Here is a 20,058-nt window from a genome sequence, read left to right as displayed (position 1 = left end):
GATGTGGGCAAAGAATAGAATGTAAATTGGAAGCTGACTTCTGAATTTATTAGCCAGCAGTACTGGGCTGAAACAGTCATCCTAATTTCAAGAGACAGTTCCAAAGTGGTTCTCAAGAGAAAGGACCGGGTATTTTTCAAATATTTGTTCAATGTGAATGGACTGGGCTTGCCAAAAATGACTTTGTATGCTGGCATGTGATCTCTTCGAGGGAAGTCAGCCTGAGTCACTGGATACATCAAAGGTAGAGTCCAGTGAATGGAATTCCAGCAGGCTGTGCGAGCAAGCCAGATACCTGCATTCATCTGCCCACTGCTGCGATTTCAGCCCTCCTTTTAATTACATTAAAGCAGCTGGTACCACTGGTTACTGAAGTCTCCAGATTACCTTGATTGCTCGGTCATTATCTCTAATCAGCTGCTGCTTCTCATCTTCAAACTTCTGTATAACATCCTGGAGCCGTCTTTCTGCGGCAAGCTGCTGCCGGCTGTTCTCCTCTTTCAGAGAGGAAATGCTTGTCTGAAGCTCTGCTATGATCTAAAATGAAAACAGCATGCTAGAACTTCCAATTCTTCAGTGAGAGGCATCTATTTGCTATGTATTTATGCTTAACAAAACAGCGGATTTGGCAAAACTCTAATCCACAAACTAAATATTTTCAATTAACATATCGTACGCTATCATGCATGAAATTCCACACAATAAAAGACTATAATAAAACTGTGAATGGTGAACAACTGCTGAACCAAATATATTTGGAAGACATTTCCACTATAAAATTCCACAATATTTACTCATCAGAAGAAAGAACATCTGTGATCTCAAAAATATGAAAAGCGTCAGATTTTATTTCACTGAGAAATAGACTTATTAGAATGAAGAAAGCGATTTTGCCTTTTCTAATACTTGGAACTGTAATGACCAAAGAAAATAATGGCTCGTTCTTTATCGTTACCTAATTCTACAATTTTTACTCACTAGTACTCACTAAGGTTTGTGCACTGTGTCAAATACCTTAAGTTCCTATGTCATTTACAAACATCCTCTGTAAATGGAGAAACAGAGGTATAGGAAGAGGTCACATATTTCCCATTGTCACAGGTGACATTGAACCAAAAAGACAGGCAGGGCTTGAACAACACAGTCAGATAAATCGCCGTACGAATTGGTTCCTCTCACTAGCCTTTGTTTTTCTTTTAGACAAGGTTTTGGTGTGGAAGAGAAGCTTATCATGACACAGTTCCAAATGGGTTGTCTTTTCCCCAATTGATAGACATCCATGAAATTTATTCAGAGACCCCTGTGGTATTCTCCACATTGGAGAACTGGTTCTTTCCACGAATGGGTCCCCTCTAAATTCTCCCAAGTAATCAGCTGATGAGGGACCTTTTTTAATGAGCTGAGAACATGGCTTTTCCTTGGGTTTGGATGTGTTCATTTCCTTTCAAATTCAATAGTGATGACTTTTTAAAAGCAGGAAATAGTTGTTTCTTCTTCTAATTTAAAAAAAAAAAACAACCACCTTAGTCCTGGTTAGAATAGAATTCTGTCAGTCCTATGGGAACAGGGCTGGTTGGTGAGATACATTGGACAAGTCAGTTAACTTCCCTGAAGCTCAGTTTTTCCACCTAGTATTTGGTGGCAAAACTAGAGTAAGGTATTGTAAGACAATAAATAGAGACTTTCTGGAGTCTGCCAGAAGCCAAGTCCTATAGAAATATTAATTGTTACCATGGACATAAATGATAGCATATTTACAATAAAATATGGAGTCTATGCTTTTAGAAGTGAGTACTGTAACAAAGTTTAACATTTAGGATTTGTAAATCATCATATGTTAAGACCATTGTGAAATAAATGGCAAAATAGCAGTATGTTAACATTTTTAAATACAGACTTGAACATTTTGCTATGAGTGGAGGAATCCATTTACTGAGAATAAAGATGTTTTTCATCTGTTTTCTGAATTTTGATTAAATGTTGTTCCCATTCTGGCATCAATTCAATTAATTCTCACAGCACTTCTATGAAACAGGGAAGGTTAAATTCTTATAGTGAATGTCAAAAACTGAGGCACAGAATAATCAACTCACTTGCAGTCACAGAGCAAGAGGAGCCAGAGATAAGAAACGGCCAAATTTCCTTGGCCCAGCATGAAACTTAAGATTGATATTTTATAAGAGCGTGGAGCCAAATAGTAAAAATAACTTACTATTTCAATGACTATTGGAGCGTTTCGAGTTAAGTAAACTACAACTTTGTAGAAGTGTTAAGCTTACTTCTGTCACTTGTCCATTGTGTGTGTTCAGTGTGTGTGTGTGTATGCGTATGTGTGTGTATGTACACGTGTGTGCATGTATGTTTAGTGCTATGCAGTTTTATCACGTGTCCAGATTCATATATTCACTACCACAATCATGTAATGTGTTTCTAAAGTACAAAGTAATTTTGTTTCTTTAAAAAACAGTAAGATTAGATTAGCCTTTAATTGGCCAAGACCGAAGATAAAAATATTTGTGGGTTCTTCCAGTGACCACAAGGGCATGAAAACAGGGATCTCTCGTTTTCAGAAGCTTAATGAGAAGAGTACATCAAAAAAAATAAATGCACGTTTTGGAAGGATCTGTGAGAAAATCCAGGATGTTCTGAGGAGAGCATGCTTGTTTTTGTGTGGAAAATGAAACCTTACATTCTTGGGGGGACTAATGAGCTTCTCTGGGGGAAGTAGAGATTATCTTTGGAAAGTTATTCTAAAAATTTATGAAGATGATCTAGGGAGAGTGTCAAAATACTTCAGGTGAAACTCGGTAGGTGGGTGAGTAGATAAAGTGGTTGATTGACTGACAGACAAGATGGATATAGAGAGGTGGCTAAAGTGTGAACGATTTTTAAAACCAGAATTGAGATTCAAGATTGAGAAATAATACTAACTTGATTAATATGCTTTAGTAAGAGAACAAAACTCACTTGACTGTAGACACAGAGTAAAAGACTATAGAGTATATTCATCTTAGCTCAGAGCACGTAACTGGCACTGAATATTTAAGTAGTGGAACTATAATCATAATAAATAAAAATAATAAGTACCCGACAAATTATATTGAGATAATCTAGCCTTTTCATAGAATAATGATATAAAAAGTTTCTGAGAAAAAAATCAGAACTAATCTATGCAATCATAAACCCCACCAGTTTTGACTGAATCATAATTAAAAACCATAAAACAAAATGTCACCACTCAACTGAATGTTTACCCTGCATTCGCTTCAGAGAAAGATGTGGATTCAAACATTTCCATGCAATATTAAAAATTAATATTTTGGGAAGCAAAAGGAGAGCTATTTTGGGCTGATGCCGTAAGCAACCTAACTCGTGATAGCTCTAATAGTTAACTATTGCTAAGCAGTTAACACTTTGCAAAAAATGTTAGTGCGTCTTATTAAGTCTTAAAAATAGGATTCTGAACAGAGGTTAAGATTTCATCTTTAACTCACTCTGATGTTTTTCAGATTGTAGCACAGCATGAGATTTTTACAAAAAACTCTTCTTTAAAATATAACAGACAGGGCGTACTTGGGAAAATTTGGTGGACACTGAGGATCCTCTTCAAATAAGTGGAAAGAGGGGCTCCTCAGCATGATTTGCCTTCTGGGTTGTCACCCTGGAGAATGACGGGAAGGTTGGGGGCATGTGGGACATACGGAATGTGTCCAGGCATAATCCGCATCAGGTACGTGGGAGCAAGTGAGGGCACGGGGCCGGGGCGGGGGGGAGCCAGGCTCTTGGCAGTGGGTGAGCTCTACTGGTATTCCAGCTCTAGTCTTGTCCACAACTACCTGCATTCTTGCAACATGGCAGTATCTTTCTCCGAAAAATGGCCACTGGGTGAGTCAGCTGAGTGGGGACAACTGTGCTAACACTGAAAAAGCAAGGTGAAAATGTAATATTTAGACGAAAAGAACAACTATGTGATTCTGATGTAAATTATATTTGGGAGTGTGGCCAGAGATGACCAAACATTGGCAACATGAAGAACGCGGAGAATCCCAGAAGAGGCACAGTCCTGGGTATGCCACGGGTTTAGGGTTCATGGTCCATTGGATCCTAAAAGCTTGATAAAATCTTAACAAATAAGTAACTTCCTTTAAGGGAGGAAAATATTTAAAATATTTTCCAAATTTAACCTGATGATCTGGATACCAAAACATTCATTATGAATGCATTCGTCATATTACTTAAAAAAAAAAATTGTGTTTTTGAGAGAGGGATTTTTTTTTTTTTTTAAACCTGATAAACAGTTAAGCAACTTTGCTTCTGGCATTGTCCTCAGCTTAGATATGAGTTAGAGATTCCAGCAAACTATCACTAGAAAACAGAAAAAGTCAGTCTATGGTTTTGTTTGTAACGTTCATTTTCAAGTAATCTGCTTCTTTAAACTGACTGGACTGTAGATTAATGTTTCCCAAATGCCAGTACACAGATACAAATATACACATATGTTTATATACAAATAAATAATTATATTTATTTAGAGGTGGGCAAACGAAATGTTATCAGTGTAAGGTTGTCATCCTACCTTTTATGGGGAGGATGGACTGTCTTTTATTATGTTGTTATACTCTTTCAAAGATTTTTTTCCTTTTTGGTGTTGCACTGCCCTTTGATGTTATGAACTCATGGCTACAGGACATGATAGCTGTCACTAGATGGGTTTTCTTCCTCTTCCTCCTCCTCCTCCTGTTTCTTCGTGTCTTTACTTGGGAAAATATTTAGCAACCCCCTGCCTCTCCAAATGTTGGAGAGAGATTTTATCAATTCTTGAACTCCCAAAAATAAATTAAAAATAACTTCTTGCTCCTTCCATATCTTTTTTATTCTTTGCTCCCTCCTTTCTTGTCTCTCTTCCCATTTTAATCCTGCTGCTATACCAGCTAACAGTCATTAAATGATTTACTGTGTACTAAGCACTCTCTATTAAGCACTTTTTTTGCCTTACGTTACTTAATACTTACAACTAGCCTATGAGGTAAGTACTATTCCCTCATTTTACAAATGAGGCAACTGAATTCCAGAGAGTCCAGGTAACTCGCTCAAGGTCATATAAGTAATAGGGCTGGTATTCAAATTCAGGTCTGGTGGACTCCAAAGCTTACGCTTTCTTCCACACTAACTGACATTTAATTTGCTTTAATATGAACTAATCAGGCTTCTTCACTCATTCCTTTAGACAAACTTAAATACTCCTGTTTACACTAACTCATTATTTCAGCATTTTTATTAGCTATCTTATATCTTGCTTTCGGTCTGCTTCCCCCATTTAACATAACGCAAAATAAGCAGGACCTAAGGGTACACCAGTTGGGGATTTTTCATGTCTTAGTTTAAACTGTAACTTTGAGAGTCATAATATTTCTTTGGATTATAAGAATCTTCTTCAGTGATTGTAAAAGAATATTTCCCCATGTTCCTTCTTCAAAGAAGGTCTGGGATAACAGCAATCAAGACGTATCATCATCTTTTAAGTAAATACATATAAGTCTTCACTGAGACAGAGACATTTTGCTTTCCGAGTGGGATGTAAATTACATGGCATACGCACATTTTAGAAATAATTGTATAATCAAAGAAATTTTATGAGAGCTATCCCCAGAGTTCTGCCATAGGGAAAACGGGAGGGACTGAGCCAGGCTGTCAGGTTGTGAGCCTCTGCTCCCCAGTCCGACCCAGGTGGGGTTCTGGCTTAGTCACTTGCTACCCTGTATGACCTCAGCTCTCTGAGCCTCAGTTTCCTCAATGGGAAAATGGGGCAAATAATAGTTCCTAACCCCAGAGTTATCATGAATGAACACTGAGTCAACATGGTTAGTGCCCCCCCGCCAAATTCTTGATTTTATTACTGTTTTGTTGTTGTGTTGCTATTATGACCACTGTGTGGAAACTTATAAAATGGCACATAAATTTCAGTTCACAGCCACACATCACTGTGTATATGCAAAAATACTAAGAAGAGCTGATTTTAAAATCATTACATATGATGTCCATAAAAGTGAATGGCTTAACCTATCCATCTATACAATGAAAATTAGTATTTTTTATTCTAGAATTACTCATAAAACTAAGGCGTGCTTGGGATTCCCTAAATGATACTACAGGATGTTATTATAACAACTTTTACAGAGAAAGTATTTTAAGCATCGTATGTCGAGTTGGGACAGGCATTCAATTATTGGCCTTCTACTAAAACTACTAGAGCAAGACCAGGAAGCAAGACACGGATGTAGGGACTTTATAATTCTTCTTTGCCCCAAAAGGAATCAACAGTTGAGCGGCTAATTTAACCCAGAACATTTATCATTTTGAATTTTATTGCTAAGCAATCTTTAGGCACAACTAAATGGAATATTGCAAAAAAGCACAGATGGTATCAAAGTGCTTACATCACAAATGTAGGTGTGCATTTCCCACCCTCGTGAAATATGTTGCAGCCTGGGCTTGTTCAAGCGCACTGGCTGGTTTTACAACATCTGAGTGTGTGTGTGTGTGTGTGTGTGTGTTAGTTCAAATGGTTCAATATGCCTAATTAAAAGAATCTTTTAAGAAGGCCAAAATATTAAAAGCACATATTATTTATCCATGTACCTATCAAAAATAGGATCCTGACCCATAAAAACACTGAAGAGAATTACGTTTAACTCTAAAGTACAAATGGTTTTATGTATAGGTTTCTTTTTTGTTTGTTTTGCTTTTTTTTTTCTTTCAACATTCTTACCTGTGAAGATTTGGCAAGCTTCTGAGTGTATTCCTTCTCAATCTGCTTCAGCCTGCTGTTGGCCTGAAAGACACACGTACATGAACACACACACACACACACGGTGACCTGGGAGCTTGGTATCTCTTCCACATGCCTATCACCAGGCAGCTGGGATGGCTGCCAGCTGCACCGCCCTTCTGGGGCAGCCAGAAAACCACAGGGCTTGTCTTTGATCTCACGCCAACTATTCATCACTTAAAAAGCAAAAAGCAAAAGCAGAAAAAAAAAATCTCCTGCCAATTATGAGACAAACACAGACTTCTGTGGAGAGAAGGAGAAAGCAAGAAGAGGAGACAGAAATAGACCTAGCAAGAGTGTGAGGGCTCAGGAGGTAAAGTAGGGAAGGGCAGAAGAATCGAAGGAGAGGAGAAGGCAAAAGGGAGGAGGAGAAACAGGAAAAGGTACATTTAATCCTCTTTCCCATTGCTGAAAGATGAAAGAACTAGGTGCTCCTGGACAGAGGCAGACAGAAGATTTGGAGACATGAGCAAAGACATGAGCCCCCGCTCTGCCTGACACACAAGAGCTCCTTTTTTCAAGTGACAAATATATCTACATCAAACCATTTTCATGTCCTGGAAGGAGGATGGCCTTCCCAGAATAAGTCCGCATTACTTAGAACTCGACCCTCTCTTCTGCCACTCAAGTTCCCATCCTCCGCATGTGACCCGCTTTCCTGCTCTCTGGAAAATTCCGGGAGGCTCGCGGCGGTCCTGAGCGCTCGGAAATGGCTCCACGATGTGCCTGGACTGGGCCTTTCTTCTCACTCACTGTGTAAAAGCACCGAGGAGGCCCTTCCGACCTGACTGTGTCCTCTGCTTCTAGAAGAGCTTTGTCAATACTCTCCAAGTGTGTCTCTGTTCCCAGGTCTCTCCCTTCCTCGTCCCCACCCCCTTCATCTGTCCGTCCGTCTGTCTGTCTCTGCCGCTCTGGCTGTTGGGCTGCTCAGGCGTATCATCTCTTTTTCTCGTCATTTCTAGTTTCCATTTCTTTGTCTTTTTGATCTTTCACAGAGAGTTCTCAACTTTTAATTTTAAATTTTCTATGGGTTTTTTAAAAAAATACTGCCATGCTATTCCNGGCTGTTGGGCTGCTCAGGCGTATCATCTCTTTTTCTCGTCATTTCTAGTTTCCATTTCTTTGTCTTTTTGATCTTTCACAGAGAGTTCTCAACTTTTAATTTTAAATTTTCTATGGGTTTTTAAAAAAAAATACTGCCATGCTATTCGTGATTTCCAAGAAGTTTTTGCTGTTGTTGTTGTTCTCTGAGTAGCATCGTCGATCCCCTTTTTAAGATGAGGAAACGGAGGCCTAGAGAGGTTCAGTAACTTGCCCAGCGTTACACAGCGAGGAAGCCAAGCAGCCACTCTAGCCGCACTCAGGGGAGCACGGTGCTCCCCGGCGGAGCACACTGCACACCTCTCTCTGCTGAGTTATTAGGTCCACATACACGTGATACGTCTCTCAATGTCCACCCACACACACAAACGTTTCTCTGCTCTCTAGAGCATCTGTTTTTATCTGAGTTCCTTTTGTGTATTTGCTTTGCCAACTAGTTTTGTCTCTGCTTTTCCCTTTAGAAACTTTCCTCACTTGTCTGGTGATCTTTTGTATTTAGAGTGAGGCCTCTAAAACAGGCAGGCTTGGGCTGTGTGGATATCCTGTCATAGGGTGTCTTAGAAGGGCCTGGACTCCCCCATGCCTGCCTCTGACTGGACGTTCGTCTTGGGCCATTTCACCCTGAGCTGCACCCTCCAGCGTACTTCCTGGCACAGAGATCTGGCCATCAGCGTTTGCAGAGGGGTGTCCACGCCTTCAGGATATCGACTCTTGCACAATCCCAATTTCATTTTGCCCGCAGCCATGCCTGCATCCCCGCTCTCATTCAATCTCCCCACAGAGCAAACCAGGGGTGGGGGGAGAGGCAGACATGGAAACCCTAATCCCAATGTGATGGGATTTGGTGGTGAGGCCTTTGAGGGAGGAGGTAATTAGGTAATGGGGTGGAATCCCGCCATGGATGGGATGAACACCCTTATAAGAAGCCTCAGAGCTCGCTCTCTCCTGCCCTGTGAGGCTAACAAGAAGATGGAGTCTACAACCCAGAAGGCTCTCACCAGAACCTGATACGCTGGCAGCCTGAGCTCAGACTTCCCACCTCCAGAACTATCAGGGATAAATTTCTGTTCTTGATAAGCCTCCCAGTTTATGGAGTTTTATTATAGAACTCGAGCTGACTAAGACAATAGCCATGTGATTTAGCCATGTGGAGTTAAGTTCAAAAGCAATTCTTTAGAGTTTATTGCATAAATCTCTCTGCATCCATNCTCCAGAACTATCAGGATAAATTTCTGTTCTTGATAAGCCTCCCAGTTTATGGAGTTTTATTATAGAACTCGAGCTGACTAAGACAATAGCCATGTGATTTATGGAGTTAAGTTCAAAAGCAATTCTTTAGAGTTTATTGCATAAATCTCTCTGCATCCAGAGTCCCACGATACACTGGGTAGTTTTGTTTTTTTCAGACTAGAGACGGCATGTGACTATTACTATTTTTTCTCTTCAGCCATCAGACTTTACTCTACCTCGATAATGAATAAAGCCACTCTCCATTACAGAATGAAGACCACTCTGAACCTCTCAAGGTTAGTCTTGTTTCACATTCTGCCAATATCTTTTAAATCACAAAATGCACGATAAGGTATTTTTTGCTTATTTAATAAACACCTACAGAGCTCTCACCACGGGCTAGGGGCTGCTGTAAGCACTTTAAAAATATTTACTCACTAGAAAATATAAAAATTAGAGTGCCATCAAGATTAAGTTATTTTCCCTAAAAAAGTTGGAGTCAGAGATGCTGGTTTATACAGGACCACCTGTGTCAGAATCTCACAAATTCACATAAGTGCCTTTGCAACCATCTAATTCATTCATCCATTCCAGGCAACTGGGACTAGAGCAGTGAATAAAACAGACAAACACCCCTCCCGACCTTTACGGAAATTCCAGCCAATTCCGAGTCAATGAACTAACTTACAGAAGTGACAACATTTTAGGTGGCGCAAGTGCCATGGAGAGGCTGAAGCAGGAAAGGGATGAGAAGTGATGGAAGGTGGGGGTAGTTGACAGTGTTAAGACTGTGGGAGTTAGGGAAAGGCTCACGGAACGATACGATGCATGAGCACAGACCTGCAGGAGATGGAGGAGACGTGGGGACCTCTAGAGAAAGCAGGCAGAGGGGGGGCTGGTTACGAAAGCCCGGAGGCAGAGGCACATTCAAGGCACAGTGAGGCGGCCATCGTGGTTGGGTCGCTGAGCAACGTCTCCCTTGGAGAAGGTCTGAGAGAGAACAAGGAGCCAGATCATTCCTGGTGTTGTAGGCAATTGTGTGGAATGTGTCTTTTAATATGAGGGAAACAGTGAGTCACTGAAGAGGTTTCAGTACAGGAGAGACATGATTTAACTTAAGTCATCACAGGATTACTCTAACTCCTGTTTGGGGCAAGAACCCAACAGAGCAGCCAGTTGGGAGGCTGCCACAAATAATCCGCGATATAACAGAGGATGTGGTGAGAAGTGGTCAGGTTCTTTGAAAGATCTGAAAGTAGAGCCAACTGGATATGCTGGATGATAAAAAGAGATAAACCAAAGATGACTTCAAGATTTTTCTCCCAAGCAACTAGAAGAGCAGGGTTGTCATTACCTTACATCAGGAAAACTATGGGTAGTACAGGTTTGGGGGAGAAGATGAAGAGATTGGTTTCGGATGCATTAAGTGTGGAGACACCTCTCAGACATCTGTGCTGAGGTGATTATTTGGATATTCAAATCTGGAGTTCGGGGAGAGGTCTAGGTTGGAAGTATAAATTCAGACATCACCAGTATATAAGTGGCATATGGAACGACACTCCTGGATGAGATCTCAAGGCATGAGTGCACATAAGACAGAGAAGTCTAGGTCTACGGAGCCCTGAGCCTGCAAATGTCAGGAGGCTGGAGAGGAGGAGGAAAGCAAACCGAAAGAAAGGCCGGAGAGAGAAGAAATCAGGATAATATGCAATCCTGAAGCCAAATGGAGAAAGTGTTTCAAGGACTATTCACCTGTGTCAGCTGCTGCAGGGACAGAGAGGTCACGTGCAATGAGGACCGAGAAGTAAGCACATGGCTTACGCCCGTGGAGGATGTTGGTTATTTGAACACAAGCAATCGTGGCATAGTGTAGAAGCTCCAGAGAAGGAGAGGAAGTGGAGCACATACAATCTGTCCAGAGTGTGGTCGCAAGGGAAGGGGAGGAATGGGCTGGGAGCTGCAGGGGAAGTGGGTAAAGAAAGGGCTGACTTGTTTTGTTTGTTTTTTTTGTACCATGAGAGAACTAACAGCATGTGTGCAGGCTGATGGGAAAGATCTGGCAGAAGAGAGGGAAAACTTGGTGCTGCCAGAGGGTCAGAGGAGACATGTTCTTGGTTAAGGGGAGGGGACAGGATCTAGAGCACAGGGGTGGAGAGGGCCTTGGCTGGGAGGCCACGTCAATCACGCCCAGCACCAGTGGGGCAAGTTCTGCTTACTTCCACCTTCCCCAGGAAGTACGGGGAAAGAGTCACAGCAAAGCATGAGGATGGGAGAAGAGACAGGTGGAAGATTTGAGGTGGGCAGGAAGGGTATGAATGGTCATCTAGGAAAGTGGGAAAGGGAAAGGACTGAGGAATGCAGTAGGAGTCTCAGGCCTCCAGGAAGCAATAGGGCCCACTTGAAATCACTAACGCTGAATTTAAAGTGAGGCCAGTTGGGGCCACCTAAGTGGCTCAGTCAGTTGAGTGGCCAACTCTTGATTTTGGCTCAGGTCATGATCTCACGGTCGTGAGATCAAGCCCCATGTAGGGCTCCACACTCAGTAGAGAGTCTGCCTGAGATTCTCTCCCTCTCCCTCTGCCCTCCCCCCATGCTCTCTCTCTAAAATAAATGATCTTTTAAAAATATATAAATAAACAAAGTGAGGCCAGCTGATAATATATGAATACCTCCAGAACTTGCCAAAAGCTAAATAGAACAGAATCACTACTTTGGAGAATAATAAGAGTGACTGAAGAAAGAAAATTAACTTATCACCCTTCACGGTTCCTATTATGTATGTGACACTAAGTCTCAATGGCCTGAATTTCTGGACTTCTCAAATAAATCTAAAAAGTTCTGGTTTAGGGGCACCCGGCTCAGTTGGTTAAATGTCCTACTCTTCATTTTGGCTCAGTTCATGATCTCAGGGTCATGAGAAGGAGCCCCGAGTTGCGCTCTGCACTAGGTGTGGAGCCTGCTTAAGATTCTCTCTCTCTCTCTCTCTGCCCCTCCCCTGCCCACACCCTCTCTCCCTCTCTCTCTCTCTCAAACAAAAACAAAAACAACAACAAAAACAACAAAAAGCTCCGGTTTAGCATGGTTGAAAATTTATAGCTAATTTATCATGAAAACTGTCCCTAAAACATGTTTTGAATAATATTATTCTCAGGATGGTACTGACTGTACATTTCCATATATAAAGTTAAGCTACGGTTATTTTAATACAAGCCTTATTTTTATAGCTATCATTACTATATAGAAGGACAGTTTTCAAACATCTGCAGCATAGCCTGAACAGATGTGGAATACCAGATGAGAGGAAAATCATATTTTGAAGTGAGCAAAGTTACTTTGTTTTGTCATTGCTGTTTTTTTAATGTCTGGCACTTCCTAACTGCTCCCATTATGGCTGGTCAAGCCCTCCACCCTCCACCAAGCACTTAGTTCCCCTCTGCTTTTCTAGGGCCTCTTTCTTAGACCTTTAACAAGGTCCTCCTTGTTAAAAAGCCACCAATGAGGGGCGCCTGGGTGGCACAGTGGTTAAACGTCTGCCTTCGGCTCAGGGCGTGATCCCCGCATTGTGGGATCGAGCCCCACATCAGGCTCCTCTGCTATGAGCCTGCTTCTTCCTCTCCCACTCCCCCTGCTTGTGTTCCCTCTCTCGCTGGCTATCTCTATCTCTGTCAAATAAATAAATAAAATCTTTAAAAAAAAAAAAAGCCACCAATGAATTGGTCCACTTTCTCTATGCAATTCTTATCAAGATCTTGGGTTAAAACTCTAAAGGAAAGAAATAAACCAATTTTTAGAAAGGTGTTGATGACTGTTAGTCATCCTGATATGCCACTCTTTTCTTTCAGGGTACTTTGCATTATGTCTTCATTCAAAACAGTCTTTCATTCCTTTAGTTTCCATTTCTTATTATTGGTGAGAGTTCAGGCATTCGTATTTCCAGGAAAGTAACTTAGAGGAGAATTAGGTGACTCCTCCAGAATAACGATATTTAAGGCAAGTCTAGATCTTATAAAGATAAATTTCCCTAAAATATAACAGCATTAGTTTCTGAATTAAATATTTGCTTTTAGGATTAAAAAAAAGGGATGCTTCCCAGATTCTTAAAACATAACATAAAGCTCAGATTATTAAGCGGTATTTTCTACTCAAAAGCTTTGTAGGCATCCATTTGAAGCTACTCCAAACACTGTGAATACAGTTATGGCCAGTTGGTGCCGGATGTTAGTATATAACTGTGCACTCCCCTAAAAACAAAAAAATATTCACAGAATTCATAGGACATATTTATATTTAATTTAAAATATTTACAGAATTTTCAAACTTGAAGTTGCCTATATTTTACCTCAAAATAAAGGTATAAATTTGTGAAGCATAAGTAAAATTCATTATTTCTGCTTGGGCTATGATGGAGTAACTGGGACCATACTTAATCTGCTACAGTCAAGAGCTAGAAAACTGGACAAAATATAGGGGGAAAAAACTGTTTTAGGATGTTGAGAAACAAGAGGCACAGGACTGTGACCCTGTGAAGAAAGGGGAAACAAGGGAGGTAAACCCTCCCAATCACACTTTTCTTCCTGGAGGCACATCCAGGCCTGAACATAGGCAAGCATAGCAGGATTGTGAACTGAAGAGACAAAGACTGGAGTTTGAGAAGGCTGAGGCAGTTGGAGTTTGTGGGGGGCAGAGTACTAGACAGGAGGGAGCTATGCACAGAAGGAGCTCCAGACACCTACATGGGTTCCCCTTGAGTCTGTTGCTGATACTGAGCTGTGCATGTATAAGGTAAGGTTCTACAAGGCCAAGTAAAAAGTGACTGGTGAGATTTAAGATAAACAATTTCCCAACCTTACGCAAAGCTGAGGGATATTTGACTTCTGACCAGCCAGACAGAATGGTTCTCATAGAACGTCCAGGAAGGTCACACTCGGTCATGGGGTTAAACTAGCCTTAGAGTAGAGTCAACTTTAAATCTGCTCTAACAAAGTTTGAAAATAAGCCTCAAATGGATCAAACTGGTCATTGACAAGTAATTGCTTCCTAAACAAAGCTCAATACTTTTTTTAAAAGAAGTCAAGAAAATCTAGTATTCAAGAACATAAATTTTATAATGTCCAGCATTCAATAATAGTTGTCATAAGAAGAAGAAGGAATTTGTGAGCCATAGCAGAAGAAAAATTAGTCAATGGAGTTAGACTAAGAAATGACGGAGATGGTGAAATCGGTAGACAAAGGCTACTACCATTATGTTTTTAAAATAGTTATTAAAACCACATCTAAATATTTAAACAAAAGCATTACATAATGAGGAGAGAAATGGAAGATATGCAAAAAAACCCTTAAATATCCCAGGGCATAGCAATATATTATCTGAAAGGAAAATTTCACTGGATGGGGTTAACAACAGATTTGGCACATTAGAGGAAAAGATCAGTGAATATGAAGAAAAGGCATTTAAATATCCAAATGACTGCAAAAAAGACAAAAGACTGAATTTAATGAATAATCTCAGTAATGTATGAGACTGTATCATGTCATCTAACATATGTGTAATTGTATATCAGAAGGAGAAAGGTTTGGGAAAATATTTGAAGACACAATAGCTACAGGTTTTGGAATATGAAGAAATCTGCAAACCCACCAATGGAAGAAGACCAATGAACAAAAAAGATAAACACAAAGAAAACCACATCAAGATACATCATAATCAAATTGCAAGAACAGAACTAAAGATAACATCTTAAAAGCAGCCAGAGAAGGCAGATGCATTTAAAAGATAAGAATGACTGAGGATTTCTCATCTGAAACTATGCTAGTCAGAAGATAAAATAATGGGGGCTCCTGGGTGGCACAGCGGTTAAGCGTCTGCCTTTGGCTCAGGGCGTGATCCCAGCGTTGTGGGATCGAGCCCCACATCAGGCTCCTCTGCTATGAGCCTGCTTCTTCCTCTCCCACTCCACCTGCTTGTGTTCCCTCTCTCGCTGGCTGTCTCTATCTCTGTCAAATAAATAAATAAAATCTTAAAAAAAAAAAAAGAAGATAAAATAATGAATCTTTAAAGTGCTGAAAGAAAAAAAAATCTGTCAATCTAGAATTGTGTATTTAATAAAAATATCCTTCAAAACTGAAGATGAACTACAGACATCTTTGAGCAAAAATCTGTCACCAGTAGACATGAACAACAGGCAAGGTTCAAGAAGTTGTTCAGGCAGATGGAAAATGATACCAAATGTAAACCTGCATCAATTCGAACAGTAAAGAGCACTGGACACAGAAAATAAGTATGTAAATATGAATTATCTTTTTTCCCTTTAAAAATTTCTTTTAAAGAAAATGTACTTTTAAAAGTAGAAATAATAGGGGCACCTGGGTGGCTCGGTCGGTTAAGTGGCTGACTCTTTATTTGGGCTCAGGTCATGATCTCAGGGTCCTGGGATTGAGCCCTGTGTGTGGCTCCAAGCTGGGCATGGAGTGTGCTTGACATTCTCTCTCCCTCTCCCTCTGCTCCTCCCCCCACTCATGTGCTCTCTCTCGCTCTAAAAAAATAACTAAATTTCTTTTTTAAAAAAGCAGAAATAATAAAAGTATATTTGGGGGTTTATAATACATGTAGAAACAGGATAGGAACAGGAAAATGAAGCTACACTGTTATGAAGGCACTTACATTTTATGGTAAGCTGGTATAATAGTACGTGAAGGCAGGGGTGCCTGGGTGGCTCAGTCATTAAGCGTCTGCCTTCAGCTCAGGTCATGATCCCAGCGTTCTGGGATCAAGCCCTGCATCGGGCTCCCTGCTCGGTGGGAAGCCTGCTTCTCCCTCTCCCACTCCCCCTTCTTGTGCTCCCTCTCTCACTGCCTCGCTCTCTGTCAAATAAATAAATAAAATCTGTAAAAAAAGAAAAAAGAGTACGTGAAGGCAGACTGTAATAGAACTCCGTATCACAAAAAAAAGGAAGAAAGAAAAAGCTATATCTACTAAGACAATAGTAGAAATAAAATGGAATATTAATAAGTACTCAGGGAATTTAATAAAAGGTATGAAAAGAGGAAAAGAGAAAAAAAGATGAGACAAATAGAAAACAAATAGCAAAATAGAATAAAACCGAACTAAATCAATAATTACATTAAATATAAAGAGTTTAGAATTTTATCTAAATGACAAAGATTGTCAGACTGAATCTAAAAGAAAGTGTAACTACATGATATTTTCAAAATAAACACTATAAACATGTTAAAAGTAAAAGGATGAAGAAAAATGAACCATGCAAAAGGTAATCATAAGTGAGGTGGCTATGCTAATATCAAAGTAGATTTGAGAACAAAGAAACTTAGTAGAAAAAAAGAGTATTTCAATAATGATAAAAATTTAGTTCATTAAAATGATAGAACAATCCTACTGTGTAGTACCTAATTTCAAGAGCCTCAAAATACACGAGGCAAAGACTGACAGCACTGAAAGGAGGAATAGGCAAATCCACAAATTGTTAATGAGATTTCAATCCTACTCTCTCAGGAATTGATAGAAAAAAGAGATAGAAAATTAGTGAGGATGTAGATGATCTGAAAAATGCTGTCAACCAACTTGATCGTTAATCAGACACCATACTCTGGGTCATAAAACAACTTTCAATAAATTTTTAAAGGACTGAAATCACACACAGTATATTCTCTGACCACAGTGAGATTAAATTAGAAATGATAATAGATGTGTACCTCATATTCTCAAAATTCTCAGAATATTAAAAATACACCTAATTTCTATGGGTCAAAAAATAATTTACAAGGGCAATTAGAAAACATTTTAAAATTAATGAAAATGGAAGTATAGTGTTTGTGGAATGCAGCTAAATCAGTGCTTAGGGGAAATTTTTAGCTTTGAATTATTTTATTAGCAAAAAAGGAAAATCTAAAATAAGTGATATAAGCTTCCCCTAAAGAAGCTTGAAAAAGAACAGCAAATTAAAGACAAAATAAGCAAAAGAAAAAAAATAATAAATGCTAGGATAGAAATCAATGAAATAGAAAACAAAAAGAACAGAGAAAATCAGTGAAACCAAAAGCTGGTTCCCTGGGATAAAATAAAAACTGATAAATCTCTAGGTAGACTGATCAGAAACAACTGAGAGAATATACAAATTAACCAATTTCAGGAACAAGAGAAAGGGGACATCACTATCAGAACCCATAAAGATTAATAGGGCAATAAGAAAATACTATGAGTAACATATTGCCAAAATTTTTGGATAATTTAGGCAAAATATGAAAGTCTCTTAAATGATAGAAATTACCAAAAGTAAGGCAAGAACAGAAAACTCAAAGAGTCATACATCTCTATAAGTATTAAACATGCACACACGCACTCACTCACACACTATACTGAAGCCCAAGCAGTTTCACTAGTGAATTGTATCAAACATCTATGGAAGAAATAATATCAATTCCATATAAACTCTTCCAGAAAAGAGAATATGCAGAAACGATGTCACAATAACTTAAGGGAGTGTTGTTTCTCCACCAAAACATGGATTCCACCTCTTACCACCATCAGGAGTCTGATAGCCCAGTCTCCTTCCCTTTCTCATCACCAATGTTTCCTCCTACATTGACTCCTTTCCAGGTGGTTGTAAAAGGCTAATTTTACACACATAGACACACACACACACACACACACACACACACACACACAGAGCCTGCTCTGAAATCCTGCTATATCTCTGTGATGGTTTTATTAACATTTACTTTGAGTACCTCCTCCATGTCGGACACTCTATGTTTACAGAGGTAAACGATTTACTGCGGTTGGGGAGGAGACAAATAAGTGAGTCAATAAAATACAGCACAAATGTCATGGAAGAGCTATGCACGGGGGTTATTAGGGAAAAACTATGAGATACCTCAACACTGGAGAAGGCTTTTGCAAGGAGGTGAATATTAAAGGCTAATGATGATGAAGATAATGACGATGATAGCAACAACAAAACAATAACCAGTATTTATTTTGCTCTTACTCTACTGACACATATTGTTGAAATGTTTTACTTATATTAACAGATCTAACCCACCCCAAAACTCTGTGAGGTAGCCACAGTTATTATCCTCATTTACAGACCACGAAACTGAGAAAGAGAAAGGTGAAAAAACTTGCATGAGGTTATCAGCTCGGAATGAATAGGAATCAACTGAATGGAAAAGAAAGAAGAAAATTCCAAATGGAGGGAGTAACAGGTGCAAAATATGAATGTATAAAAATTATATATAAACTATATAAATATATTTAAAATAATATATGCTAATATTTTAGTATATTTTAAAAATACATAATATATGACATAGCATACACTTAATATATTTTAATAATGCACATATTAATATTTTAATATTTAGTAATATATTTTAAATAAGAGTTGTAATATATAAAATATCTTTATATAATACACATATAAAATTTATTTTTTTGTTTTGTTTAATAGTACACATATAAAATTTCTTGTACTCTCTCATCCGGAGTACCAGTGTTGACATCTTAGTGATCTTTATGTACGGCATACTTTGCATACTTGCAAAAGGATGACACAGCAGAAATACAGAGGAAACAGAGGAAGTAGTGTTTGGCTTTCGACTCTATAACCTGGGCCAGTGGGACTCAATTCAGGGCAAAAAGTCTACCAGTCACAGTGGGTCTTACTCCGTCTGCTTGCCCTACTGCTTCCCCACTCCAGACTAAAAATGATTCCCTAGCTCGGGGGAATGAGACGTCGTCTGAAGTGAAGGGGAAAATGTTTATGCAGGAGTCTGTTCCTGAGGGAAGGCCTTGTTTCTTGTCCGATTCTCTGGGCCAAGCCTGAAGGATGGGGAACCCATGGACCCCCCCCATAGAGACAGGGCTACTCTAATTGCAGAGGGGGCTGTGCTCACATGCCAGACAAGGCAAGGGCCCACGTGACCTTGCATTCTTAGCCACCCTGGTACGTACAATTGAGCTGTAGCAGAAACGGGCTGTGTGGTGTGTGTATCTACACAGGCCGCCAAGACTGCTGTACCCACTTCCCTGTGCGTTCACACCTCTCCCCGACGAAAGGCACGATGGTGATAAAAACTCCTGGGTGTCGGAGAGCAGCATGGATGTAGCACAGAGAATGCAAGGCCTGAGGGGCTTTAAAGTGAAAGGTGGGGTTACAGAGAAGTGACCCGGATCAACCGATGACCAAAGATAGGGGCCACAGATGTCTCAGGGGACGCCTGCGTGGACGGGTCACACCCAGGAGCAGAGGGCTCCATGCTTCATCCACCACACCATGGCATGGTAGAGCCCTTACGCTCACATGCTCTTCTGGGGAAGAGGGAGACTGACTGGGGTCTGAGGTGACTGTGGACATGTATCAAGTTTTTGCCATGCAGCCAAATGGTGACTCAAAACAGAAACTGGGATTGTAGCAAAATAAGCACATCTGAGTTTAGGACCTGGGATGTGTACCATTTCATGTGTAGCACTAGTAAAGGCCGGGGTGAGACTCTGGTGGCATCTGGCTCGGATCCCCCTTGCCATCAGGCCTCCCCTCCAGGAAGGAGAGGTCCATGAGAGGATGGCAACAGTCGGGAGACAGATGACAGGCTGGTTCTGTGCCCGATACCGTGGATGCAGGGAGTGTCCTGGAATGTGAGGCCTAGCCTCCCTCCTTCCAGGCTTGAATTAACATTTGACCTGCAGATGTCAGTGCTCTATACTGAGCGATTCTTCAGTTATAATTCATTTCTAAAAAATTGATTAAGTCATTTTATACAGTTGCTTTACCCAGAACCAGAATCAAGTAATGAAGCTCCAAGCACTCTGCTTTTGTCACTGCCTAACTATTTTGTAAGAATTACATGGAAAAGCCACATCCTCTATAAAGGAAGAAAAG

At 40.1% G+C, this 20,058-nt stretch overlaps 1 protein-coding gene across 7 annotated transcripts in view; it reads right to left on the bottom strand.

The window, feature by feature from the left end:
* Positions 1–20,058, bottom strand: part of CEP112 (centrosomal protein 112) — a 402,227-nt gene that overhangs the window by 86,377 nt on the left and 295,792 nt on the right. For all 7 annotated transcript variants that reach the window (XM_034641416.1, XM_034641414.1, XM_034641415.1 and 4 more), the window contains 2 exons: positions 6,770–6,832; positions 388–537 (listed from right to left, as the gene is read on the bottom strand). In XM_034641416.1, the coding sequence (XP_034497307.1) occupies positions 388–537; positions 6,770–6,832 (213 nt within the window). The remainder of the gene's footprint in view (positions 1–387; positions 538–6,769; positions 6,833–20,058) is intronic.

The sequence above is a fragment of the Ailuropoda melanoleuca genome, chromosome 13 (assembly GCF_002007445.2).
Source record: "Ailuropoda melanoleuca isolate Jingjing chromosome 13, ASM200744v2, whole genome shotgun sequence".
NCBI lineage: Eukaryota > Metazoa > Chordata > Mammalia > Carnivora > Ursidae > Ailuropoda > Ailuropoda melanoleuca.
The sequence above is the reverse complement of the archived record's forward strand: the minus strand, read 5'-3'. Positions and strand labels throughout refer to the sequence as shown.